Raw genomic sequence first — 13,015 nt, 5'->3', positions numbered from 1 at the left:
TATGGATGCATGAAGCTGTCACAAAAGCATCACTGTTGTCTGCGCTTTTTGCTAATCATGTCCCACTTGTGCTCTCTCTCTGAATTGGCTTTTGATTTCAAGTGTTCCATCTCAGTAAGGCTGCCTAGCCCTAACAGTTTAAAACCAAGTCACTAAGATAAATTAAATCCTTTCATAATATATTTAGACTAATAGATAATTACAGATTAGGTCTATGATCTCTCATTAGTCAATGGACACATTAAAGAGAATGTCATGAATGTGGCAGAGTAATTAATCACTTATCCACATCTCCCATTGGTACAGCATAGGAAGCACCTATTTAAAGCTTTGCCTCTTCTTTATACCAATTATCAGTCTCCAGTATTGACTTACAAGAAGTAAACTGCAGGATCTGTCATTAGACCAAATGTAGTCATGTTAAAGACTGAATTACATCATTGTTAGCATTCAAGATGGCTGCCACAGAACATGGGTTGGTATATAAACAAATCTGGGTAACTCTGATCTATGTTTTTTGGAACTGAGTTCAGTGTTGCATGTACCCAGGGCTCCAGCTAAATTGAGAGACATTTAATTGTCCGCACAGAAGTATGTGAAACAAATCCATAAGGCAAAAAGAACAGTATCTCCAACCTGCTTCTCTTTCAACTTCTTTTTTTTCCGTGCATTCGATTTTCTTCTTCAGAACCTTGGTCAGAAAATGGGCAAACTCATTGCCTTCTCCAAGGGATGCTTGGAAGTTGGCATAAAGAGCTTTCTCACATTCCTGAAGCTTTACAATCTCACACTTTCTGTCCTCCATCTGTGCAAGGTAGCTGTTCAATTTTGACTAAACAAACAAAAAACCTACTTCAGTTAAAAGGTACGAGCCATGTGTGCATATACAGGATGCATCTGTGAGATCTGGAAATGCAAAACTTGTCTTTCTCTCTTTAAACCCATGCTTCAAGTAAAACCTAGAAGTATGTTTGTAAATTTAAGTATATAATTTGTTACTTATTCTACATCTTGAAGTACCTATTAAAATACAACTCTTAGGATTATGAAAAGTTTAACTTATGGAAGTTAAAAGCAACCATCCTAGGCTGATCATCAAGAGTTTCTTGTTTTTCAAAATTTAGCATTACACATTGGATCAGTCTTAAAATGAAGCAAAAAGATGCCACCATTTACTTTATGACTTGCTTTTGTTTCAAGCCATGCATTAGTGGTACTGTTAAATCCAGGCATGTGGCCTGCTTACTTGTATGTCCTCCTGCTCACTGATGAGGTTGTTAATACGCTCCTGGAGAAGGTTCTCATGTTTCTCAAGGTTCTTCAGGATAAGCAGCTCTTCATACCACGTGATGTGGCGCAGGTCAGCACTTTTCATCTGCACATCCAGCTTCAGTTTCTTGTGCCGCAGAAAGCGAAGTTCAGCATCAAAGTTGATCACCAGCGCATTGATCTGGAGCACAGGAGAGAGTCAAATGAGGAACAGGGAAAGTATTAGGAGTGGAGCTAAACATGTAAAGCTAGAGGAAGGAGCAGAAGGGAAAAGCTCTCTCTGCCAAATCAACAACTCCCCCATGCTATTTACTATGGATTGCTGAAGTGCTTAGAAAGACAAAGTAAAACCCCAAACGTGTCTTCGTTCTCAGCACAATAGTAAAAGAATCACCAGGGCTTCACAGGAGTGTTCTACTGCATCCTAGTCCATCCCAGAAGTATTTCACTAGCCACATTTCTTTTGATACAGCCCAGGATACGGTGGCTTTCTGGGCTGTAAGCACACATTGCCAGCTCATGTCCAGCTTTTCATCCACCAGTACCCCCAAGTCCTTTCTGGCAGAGCTGCTCTCAATCCCTTCATGCCCCAGCCTACGCTGATACTGAGGGTTGCCCCAACCCAGATGCAGGACCCTGTACTTAGCCTCATTGAACCTCATGAGGTGCAACAAGCTTCTTGAGCTTGTCCAGGACCTTCTGGATGGCATCCTGTCCCTCAGGCACGTCAATTGCACCACTCAGCTTGGTGTCATCTGCAAACTTGCTGAGGGTGTGCTTGATCCCACTGTCTTTGTCATTAATGAAGAAATTAAACAGTACAGGTCCCAATATGGACCCCTGAGGTACACCACTTGTTACTGATCTCCATCTGGACATTGAGCCGTTGATCACTACTCTCTGGATGCAACCATCCAACCAATTCTTCATCCACCAAACAGTCCACCTATCAAATCCATCTCTCTCCAATTTAGAGAGAAGGATGTTGTGGGAGACTGTGTCAAAGGCCTTACAGAAGTCCAGCCAGATAACTTCTGTAGCTCTTCCCCTGTGCACTGATGTAGTTACTCCATCGTAGAAGGCCGCTAGTTGGTCAGGCAGGAGTTGCCCTTGGTGAAGCCCTGTCAATTGTCTCAAATCACCCCTCTGTCCTCCATGTGCCTTAGCATAGCTTCGAGGAGGATCTTTCCAGACACAGAGTTGAGGCTGGCAGGTTGGTAGTTCCTTATAAGGAACTAAATTCCTTACTAAGGTCCTCCTTACTACCCCTTTTTTAAAATGGGTGCAATGTTTCCCTTTTTCAAGTCACTGGGAACTTCAGCTGACTGCCATGACTTTTCAAATATCATGGAGAGTGGCTTGGCAACTACATCTGCTAATTCCTTCAGGACTCTGGGACGCATCTCATCAGATCCCATTGACTTCTGTATGTTAAGGTTCTTCAGGTGATCACAAACCTGGTCCTCTCCTACAGTGGGAGTGACTTTACTCCCAAAGTCCCTGTCTTGGGGTCCATCCACTCAAGAGGTGTGGGAAGAGAGGTTGCCAGTGAAAAACTGAGGCAAAAACATTCTCTTCAGTGAATGTTTTACAGTAGCCTGAAGTAGTTCATGTAACAATCCCAGATGTAGCAATAAATACATCTTCTGCCTTGACAGACTTCTTTCAGAATACCTGCTGGCTGTCCCCTTAGACATTTACAGTTAAATCAGCAGCTGCCAACATTAACTTTTTTATATATATATATATATATAAATATATATATATATATATCTGTAATGTCACAGCAGCATTTGGATATTCCTCAAAATCTTCACACACATGAACACACAGCTGTCTGTATTGAAGTAGACCAAAGAGTCAATGGCCAGTAGCAGAACTTAGAGAAAAGACAGTAAGAAATGGAGCAAATAAGTGAACATCTCTAGCAGGCTTGTCTCTGTACTCTCCTAAACTGGCAGGCTCGTCTCTGTACCCTCCTAAACTGACTTAGGGACATCCTAAGCTTGAAGCAGCATATTTGTGTTCAACAGCTTTGAGGGGATTTTTCTTCCAGACTTTATCACATCATAGCTTCCCCCACATCCTAACGCTGAGTTCCAAAGCTTAGTTATTGTTGGATAGGAAAACTATTTCCATCTGCATATTTCAAACTTCCTACATGACCATGTAATTTGATATCTCTCCTTCTTTTAAGAGATGATTCCCACTCTCCTTTTCTATGCTAGTCATAATTTTATCACCTCTGCTACAACCCCTTCAGCTGCCTCTTTTCCAGGCCAAAGAGGCTTTATCCATTTAGATGTGCCTTTTAAAGAAGCTTTTCCATGACTAAGCGTTATGGTTACTCTCTTTTGTACCTTTTTTAATTCTATAAATCACTTTATGAACCCAAAGGGTCAGGACTACAGTCATTTAAGAGCTGAGAACATCATGAAGCTACAAAGTTGTAGTGATGCTCCTTTTTTCCCCTCTTCTAACACTTTACTTGCATTTTTTGGCCACTAAGCTCATAGTTTCATAGAACAATCAATAAGAAATCTAAGATCTGTTTTTCAAGCAATAATAGTTAGTACACAGTCACAGTTAGCGATTAATACTGGTTTACACTGTAAACTTGCACCTGATAGCATTTTCCTGAACTTCAGGCAAGAGTAGCTGCAATCCTGAGACGGAAGAGGATTTGGTTTTATTTCTGATGCAGTGGGGTTGTTCAACCTCACAAAAATAACTTTTGATTTCCTACCTTTTTAACCAAGGTCTCCTGCAAGTATAGATTTTTTATCTTCTCCCTCTTTAAAATTTCCAGTTCCATTTCTGTTGGCTCTGCCTTCTCAATCTCCAAAACCTTTCGCTGCTCTGTGACCACAGATGATGCTATTTCCATTGCTTGTGCACCTGCAACCTGTGCCACGGGGTCAATCTCCTTAATGGAAGGATCTCGAAGAAACCCATGCCTAAGTGTATCAGAAGAGGGAGATCCCTCCAGTTTTTCCTGGAGCTTTGCCTTGGCCTCCTGCTCCTCTTTGAACTTCAGGAGGATGTCACTGTCATACTCAAATTTTTTTTCAGGAACCTCATCTGGGTGTAACTGAGGAATCAGGGGAAGAGGGAGGCGTTCTGATAAATCCAAGGCTGCCTGTATGGATTTCAATTCTTGCACTAAACACTTGATTTCATCAATAATAGAAACCTTGAGATCCCGCAGAGACATAATCTCTTTGTTCATATTCACTTTCTTCTTATGGATCTGCAAAGGAAAAACAATTTTAATAGTATTCCCCAGGAACACACATATAGTATGTTGTCTTCCCCAACACAAGTAATGGTTAACAGGCTTGTCATACTGACTTTCCTTCCTTCCATATTAATTTTCTTTTCTGTACCAACTCCACACATGAGCATTTTTAAACAGCTGTCTTTCTCTCTGTGGTTTTAAAAATCTTTGAAACCACTTCTCTTTCTCTCCACAGAAAATAGCAAAGATACTAGAGCCCAAGCATGAGATTAAAATGATCCAACGAGTTCCCTGAGACTGCAGCATTGCTTCTGTAATGCTTAGGCCTTGCTATCAAAGCCACCCAGCCAAGAAGGGCCTGGGATTAGGCAACTGGTCCATGAGGATAAGACTGGGGAAGATTCAGGCCACTGAGACTTACTCTTCACCAGAAAAAGGTAAACCATACAGAAAAGAGGCTCCTCTGTCAGGAGGAAGAAATAAGGCTTCCTACCAAAAAGAAACTAGACAGTTCCAACCTCAATAGATATATTTCTTCATTGTTCTTTTAGCTAAATAAATGTCACTCTTTTGCACTCCAGCCAAATAAAATTAAAAACAGTTCCTATGAGAATAAGGATGGGGAGGAAAGAAGTCACAAGGAAAGCAGCAAAGATACTGCACAACATTTGAGCTTCTTGTGTCTTTGTGGTTAAAAGATGCATGGTAGCTGCAGGAGTCCTATCACAGAAAGGCAGCTCCAAAAGACCTGGTTTCTCAGGAAGATTCCAATGCTTAGTATCCAGAAGGAGCGATTGCCAAAGTGCAAATATTGGGAGGCTACACATGAAACCTGCCCTTGCTCACATCCCTGTTTTTGTAGAGGTATTTGATGGCAGGGGTTATTTAGCTTGGTGTTCTAAGGATACCAGTTACTAGGTGATACGACCTTTTGAAGAATTCAAAGACAGGTGTTCCTGCTGAAGTACTGGAAAAGGTAATTTCTCATTTAAAAAGAGCCAGCTGAGAGTTACCTTGGATTGATTCAGGTTTGAGTTTGGTGAAGCACTAACAGTTCACAAGAGAAAGGCTGATCTGAAATTAGAGTTGACTCAAGACAGTCTGTCCTCCAAGACCTCTTTGACCCATATCCACATCCACTTCAGTGATGTGGATCCATATCCACATCCACTTCACTTTCTTCAGTGACTAATTCACTACCCTCTGTCCCCTAAAAAGGGGGAAATCCACACATCAATAAATCAGGTTACATACCAACACTTCCAGGGATGTAAGTTGCATCACCTTCTCTGCAGTGTTCATACGCTTGTGTTCAGGGACTCTGTAATTAGTGTCAGTCTTCAGCTCGTAACATCCCATATTTTCCCGTGCTTGTTTGATGTCCTCAGCATCCTTGGGATTCTCATAGTCATCACTAGGTTTGCTTTTGTATCTGGTAGGTACAAAACAAAGCTGAACTTTAAGACAGAAAAGATATAGATGAAGAAATAGGGTCATTTCATACCTTCTGATTTCTGCAGCAAGGCTTGGGATGTGAGCTAGGGATCAAGAATCACATACCTCTTTCAGAAACCAACAGCTACTTTGAGAAGAATATCACAGAATCACAGAACCTTCATGGCTGGAAGGGACTTTTGAGATCATTGAGTCCAACCACAAAAAAACCCCAACAAAAAAACCAAAAAAACCACCACATACAACCACAAACCAACACACCCATTCCACACCCACCCACAGACAGACAGACAAAACCCAACAATCTCAGACATTAGAGCATGCCCTGAAGTGGCACATCTACACGTTTCTTAAATACCTCCAGGGATGGTGACTCCACCACCTCCCTGGGCAGGCTCTTCCAGTGCCTGACCACCCTCTCAGGAAAGTAATTCTTCCCAATATCTAATCTAAACCTCCCCTGCTGCAACTTCAGACCATTTCCTCTGGTCCTGTCATTATTCACTTGGGAGAAGAGGCCAACACCCACCTCCCTACAACCTCCTTTCAGGTAGTTCTAGATGGTAATGAGGTCCCCCCTCATCCTCCTCTTCTCCAAACTAAACATGCCCAGTTCCCTCAGCCTCTCCTCATATGACTTGTTCTCTAGACCCCTCACCAGCTTGGTGGCTCTCCTCTGCACATTTGAACAAACACATATCCTCACACATTTGAACAAAACCCTCAGATTTTTTTTTTTTTTTTCCAATAAAACCCTGTTATAACATAGCTTTGCCATGTGACAGGTTAAACCTCTACACTTGGACTGAGTTCTGGGTTTAGCAAGTGCATGCTCCACAAGCCCACAGCACAGAATACCTGATCCCAGTCTATACTGTTAAACACTAACTAACCTTAAAAGGCCTTGTATTCTGACTTTATATTGGTCCCATTCCCTGCGATTCACCTCCTAATGAAGAACTTCTGTACTTCCATAAGCATTCAAAATGTCTTGTCCCTCTTTCTTGCCTCTCAAGATAAAGACCAGCATGAAACATGAAGGCATATCACAAATACATAACAGCCATGATGCTAGCATAACTGACCTAATCCAGCTATTACAGGATCTGCTCTATGTGGTGCTGTCAGGGTTAACTGAGAATTAACCCTATAATGGTCTAAATGTCCCTCAGTCATGATTCATTTAGACACCTTTTTACTCCCTATCTGAAGATGCAGCTACCTTACTGAATTTGACTTTTTTAGTATTTTAGAAGAACAGAAATGAACTGCAAGATTTTAATGCTCTCTTGAGACTCAGAGATATATAAGAACTCATTTGTTTTAGTTACAGCTCTTAGGAATATAAAAAACTAGGCAGAGATTATAGTGCCATATGACAGCTAAATGGCATTACTTGACCTCAGACAAGAAGCAGAACTAAAAGAGCACAGGGTCCAAGACTCACAATTCATCCCACTCTGCCTTCCTCTTCATGATCTTAGCTTTCACCTTGTCAGATTTCTCAACAATTCTTCTGATTTGTTCGCGTTTGCTTTCTATATACCGTGTGGTTGGCTTTCGGACCTCTGGCATCTTCAGCTCTTCAGCCTCGTCCTTGAAAATTCTATCATCTGAACCTAAAAATGACCATGTGAAGATGTAAATACCATGCGGCACAGTGCATGGAAACTGCCTGGGAGAGCTCCTGTAGAACTAGTGTCAATCAGTATAGTTCCACTGCAGTGCATATTCTGAATTTATTCCGGTCCTTTGATTTAACTCAGTCACATTCTACCCACAGGATTGACAGACAACTGCTGAGATTGACCTAAACGTGGAAAACTATGTGTGTTACTATGTATGTAGGTACTTAAAAAAAAAAAAAAAAACCAAACCGAAAACATACCACAGTTATATTTCTTTACTTGTACCTAAATAAATAATAATTTCTTTAGCCTGGACTCAGGAAAACAAACAGAGATGAAAGACCATATTACTGAAACCATATTACTGATTTAAATGGTCATCCTTAGCCTTATGCATACGTTTTGTCTCTCTGATGATCTTTTTTTCTGCTTCTTTCCATTCCCCTTTAAGAACTGTCTTCCTCCATGATGGACATTCTTGGTAGTATTTCTCAGACATTGCTAGAAGTCTGTAGGTGGAAATCTGATGGTTGCTTTGAATAGCGTGAACAACAACAGTTTCAAATTCCAGCGAGTCCCGAAACCTGAAAAGTCAAATTAGACAAAACTGTCTGATGTCAGTAGGTGCAACCCACCATTTTTCCTTGACCAAAAGGACATGAATAATGTAATTTACTTATTGCACATACAATCAATACATGCAAATTCACAAGTCAGTAAGTACGAGCATGATGACATCTGACGCCATCTATTGACTTTTATATAATCTAGCAATGGAGATGCTCAAAAGTAAACAATAATTATTAACACCTCTCTCAATATTGAAACTTACATCTGGTTCTTCATGACAATATCTTTCATCTTCCATTAAGGACTGATTAAAAACTTTCCCAGTCATGCACTGGGAAAGGTGTTTTTTTATTATGTATTATTTCTATCCTGTATTTATTTTTAGGAATTCATCTTTTGCTATATACTTAGATTTAAGAAAATCAACCCCAAATGCACCTCATGCTTAAAATTTGTGTTCTTGAGAAAGTTCATTTCGTAACTTTAAACTGTATAGGGAACATTGTGTTAGCAATGACACTAAAATATCTGACAGATGTACGACATGCCTGAAAAACAGGAGTTCATTTCATAGGTCGTTCTTCAAAGTTCCAGTAAGAGTTCTTGAATCTTACTGAACTTACTGACAAAAATCCATGCAAACAGTCTCAAAAACCCCTCCAGTTTTCTTCATATAGAAGTGAATCAGAATGAAGTTACTTTCTTGATTTGCATATTTGAATTTTTACCAAAGATTCAAAAGAAGTAAGTACACCCAAATATCAATATATACTCACGTGCATGTTCCAAGTAAAATAAGAACAGAATCATAACAGAAGAAATATTGATTATATCACTTAAAAAAAAATACATTCTTTTTCCTTGTGGCAGGTACAACATGGTAAGTGGTAAGCCACATGCAAGGTCAGAGGGAGAAGCAGAAGAAACATGTTACTTACTGATTTCGTAGTTTCTGCAGTCCAATCAAGTGTTTCTCATGATCCCAAGCCAACTCTTTTTGCACTAACTGGATCCTCTGTGCTGTCTGCCTCTCCAGCTCCTCAAAGATCCTATGGTCCATCTCATACTGCTGCAGAAAGAAAAAAACACCCAGCATCACATTATCCTGGCTGCTAGGTTTTTGTAATAAATATTTTTGCCCCTGTGCTAGAATTCCAAGAACATCAACACAGTCCTTTACTTCAGGAGCTATTCAGATCTCCACAGAGAACCACATTTTTCTCACACACTTCTTAAATGGCACAAATCATTAGCTGTGACTCAGAAGTCCCATCAAATTATATATTCATAGAACTACCTTAATCTAAAGGGTGGGCCCAATACATCACATAGCAACATTTTACAAGAAGATGCCCCTAAAGGTAAATAACCCTTATAAAAAACAGGTGTACCTCTCTGTGCAGCTGCATGTGTTTGGGCAACTCCTGATTCTTTTGAAGAAGAAAAAGAAACTCATGCCTCAGTGCAATTAACTGTTCTCTTTTCTTTTCTTTTTTCCCTTCAGCTTCCTTCATTTTCCGTTCATACTCCTTTTTCTGTTTGACTTCCTCAATGCTGAGAACACATGAAAAAGGAAATGGTGTTATCTCAATGGAAGAGAGGAAAGATTACAGTTTATGTAACTTTTTAGATTTCTTTAACAGGCTTAAACTCCCAATGAACTCAATGGCTCTGAAGGCAACTTAGAAAGGAATAATCTTCCTGTACATTTCTAAAGCCCTAACATCATGGGACTTTGACCTTGACCTTGTGTCTCTGTAGTCTGAAGTTAAGTAAACCTCAGAGTACCATATTTAAATTACTACCACAGAAAAGTAGGTGAAATAAAGAGAAAGGCTGAAAAACTTTTGTGTGCAACAAGGAAATGATCCAAATTCAGGGTGGCTAACTTCTCCCTCTTCTTAGGAGGCAAAAATAAATATGTGGTCTGAAGAAAGTGCTACCACCACTTGAAAATCTTGTTCATCATTAGCTAAGCATCTCTTACTTGTCAGCATTGGGATCCTCAATGTCTTCAGCAGCCTTCTCCTTCTCAAGACCACTCTAGAATAAAAATGTTGTCTTGCCTTTAACAAAGCAATAAGAGTTTCAACAGACAATAAAGCTTTTTACAAACGCTAGGACAGAGCTCCCACTGCCTCTCACAAAACCCAAAGAAACCTTCATGATCAATATTGCTATATGGGCCTTAAATACCAGGTTTTAATGTTTCAAGAACAAAAAGCAATTTATTTGGTTTAGGTGTAAAAGAACTAATGAAGCACAGTTCTTAGGGGTAGAGAACACAAATCCTATATCCTCCCCATCAACATTAACCATTACATCATTGCTTATCCAAACTTCACTCTGTCCCATAGTATCTTTGGTTCTCTATCCCCCAAACCCAATTCTCTTGTCTCCCCTCACTGCCACATTGACAAGAGACAACATATCCTGGGCTAATTCCAAGTTACATGTGTAATTCATCTGGTTTGCTTCTGCTGACTGCATAATGGGTTCACAATTATTAGCTGTGAAGAATGACAGATGGATGGACACTGCAGTCACACAAGCTTCATTTCCCTAGGCAGTCATGCTCTAAAAAAAGAGGGGAGCCTATCACCCTACAGTGAATACAGTCATACTAAATTGATCTGTAATTTAACTCAATTAGTTTCAGAGGATTTGTATTTGATTCTCTAAGAATCCCATTACATTTAATGAAGATGGAATTTTTAAAATCTTGCACGACTTAAAATTAGAATAGATACTTAATGAAGATAAGGAAAAAACTCAATTAGGATAGTCATTAAGCAATGTTGCTAATATGTACAATAGAAATTAACCATAAAGATATTTATATAGACCTACTTAACATACTCAAAATGATAAAACTATATATATGCTTTATAATTCTATATTTTTCACTACTTGTAATACTGGAGCTAACAAAGCTATGATATCACAGGTTCCAATCATTAATTTAGTTTAAGAAAATAATTTTGAGCCTATTCTTAGGATTCCAACTAGTCGTGAACAATTTAACTAAATAACCAAAAAATCACAACTTCCTTTCTGTCAAGCATCTTTCAAAACATAGTTGCCAACTCATATTAAAACAAATTCAACTTTTAAATATTTTTATGTTGACACTTTCAAGATTTTTAAACCGTACTGAATGTATACCTACTGCAAAATTCAATGTGTGTGATAGCATGTCTTTACTTCACAGGTCTTGCTGCTTCTTTCAAGTTATATTTGTTTAATTCAAGCACTCAAGAGTTTTTTTTTAAATGTGCACAATTTTGAATGATTCAATTAAGTCTGAATGTTTTTAGTGGGGGAGTTGACACCTCTCTCTTCTTGTGTATTATCAGTAGAACTGTTATTGAGTTCCAGTGTCATCTGTTCAAACATGCTAAAGGTGATAAGGTCTACAATGATTACAGGACACCTGTAAAATCATTACTGCTAACGTTGTCCAAGAGGGAAAGAGCAACAGGATCAGCTTCACGCTGTGCTATTTTGCAAATTTAAAAAGACCAACTTCTTGTATATGCACTAGATGCACTGAGAAACAATACATTTGGTATTCTCCAATATTATTCCTAGAATCCCCATCCAGAGCAGAATAATGCTTTACTGGAACTAAATTCAAGACAGGGATTAAATACAACAAATCCGTGTGGTTCTTTCATTCTAGGAATAGGCATGATTACACCTTTGAGTGGGAAAAAAAAACAGTAGAATTTTACATATGAACAACACATACTATGCTTATTTGGAGAAAACCACAAAATATTACGATGGAACAATGTAGTCATAGTGCCTGTTTATTAGGGAATGTTTTTCAAGAACTCTTGTTCCAAATTGTTTGGGAAACCTCAGCTTTTGCTATGAAAGATCTATGATTCCAAGTCATTGAACTGGATTTTTCCCACCTGCAGTAGTTTTATTGTAAATAGGCCTGATTCAGTGATAGAGGGTAGCAACTTACCCTAGGAGAAGGAATTTTGGCTTTTAGCTCTCTGTGAACATCATCTGGAGACAAGATGTTGAAACTAAAAATGTTTCCATCTCCACCACAGGTAATGAGAAACCTATCATCATGACTAGAGCAGATTCCCTGGATCTGGCCATAATCATTGTCATGTACATTGAAAGACCAGTATTCCTTCAGAGTATTCACTGTGAGGTCTTTATCTTCGAGAGGATAAACACGCAGCGCACCATTCTGCATCCCACAGAACATCAGTAGTCTGCTGGTACTGTCAAATGAGCAATGAGAAACAGTTACAACAGGCAGCTTGTAATGAGTAAGGCCACAGCTCAAAATGCGATACGTCTTTAGAAGAGCTAATCTACCTGAATAAATGTAGCCTTCTGAAGTTTGTAAGATGGGAGCAAAGTATTTGGACCATTTCAAGTATGTGTGATAATACTACACATTTTTTCCTGCTAACTGGCTGCTGGGGAGTGTTCCAGCACTTGCTGGGTATCGTGAAACTGGTCTCAGCCCCGAGTTGTGCAGGGTAACAGACACCAAGTTGAGAACCAGAAAAAAATTTGTCCCTCCCTGCTCTCCATCTCGTACAGATGGTGGTGAATGCAGCCAGCTGTAGATTAAAGCCTGAACTAAGCCTGCTTCCTTAGATTCAGATCATGTCTAGCCTTACAGTGGTCCTAATATTGGGAGTCTGAAAATAGTTTACCCTTTTCATTTGTACAGTTCACAGAAAGTCCTGAGAAGCCTGTATTCTCTGCTCAAGAGGGATGGACTGATTCCTGTATGTTCTCATCAGGGGCTAACCGTGTCCTCTCTTTGTTAACTACCAAAAAGAACTGCTGCTCTGATGATCACTATTTCCAGAGGCTT

At 39.5% G+C, this 13,015-nt stretch overlaps 1 protein-coding gene across 1 annotated transcript in view; it reads right to left on the bottom strand.

The window, feature by feature from the left end:
* The window catches only part of CFAP44 (cilia and flagella associated protein 44), a 37,863-nt gene that overhangs the window by 7,595 nt on the left and 17,253 nt on the right, over nucleotides 1-13,015 (bottom strand). Inside the window, exons 16-25 of the mRNA XM_014957234.1 lie at nucleotides 12,137-12,407; nucleotides 10,148-10,203; nucleotides 9,552-9,714; nucleotides 9,099-9,229; nucleotides 7,990-8,174; nucleotides 7,410-7,581; nucleotides 5,762-5,939; nucleotides 4,016-4,519; nucleotides 1,247-1,450; nucleotides 637-832 (exon numbers count right to left, since the gene is read on the bottom strand). Of these exons, the coding sequence (XP_014812720.1) occupies nucleotides 637-832; nucleotides 1,247-1,450; nucleotides 4,016-4,519; nucleotides 5,762-5,939; nucleotides 7,410-7,581; nucleotides 7,990-8,174; nucleotides 9,099-9,229; nucleotides 9,552-9,714; nucleotides 10,148-10,203; nucleotides 12,137-12,407 (2,060 nt within the window). The remainder of the gene's footprint in view (nucleotides 1-636; nucleotides 833-1,246; nucleotides 1,451-4,015; nucleotides 4,520-5,761; nucleotides 5,940-7,409; nucleotides 7,582-7,989; nucleotides 8,175-9,098; nucleotides 9,230-9,551; nucleotides 9,715-10,147; nucleotides 10,204-12,136; nucleotides 12,408-13,015) is intronic.

This window comes from Calidris pugnax, unplaced genomic scaffold, assembly GCF_001431845.1.
Source record: "Calidris pugnax isolate Ruff unplaced genomic scaffold, ASM143184v1 scaffold225, whole genome shotgun sequence".
Classification (NCBI taxonomy): domain Eukaryota; kingdom Metazoa; phylum Chordata; class Aves; order Charadriiformes; family Scolopacidae; genus Calidris; species Calidris pugnax.
This window is presented reverse-complemented; position numbering and strand designations above follow the sequence as displayed.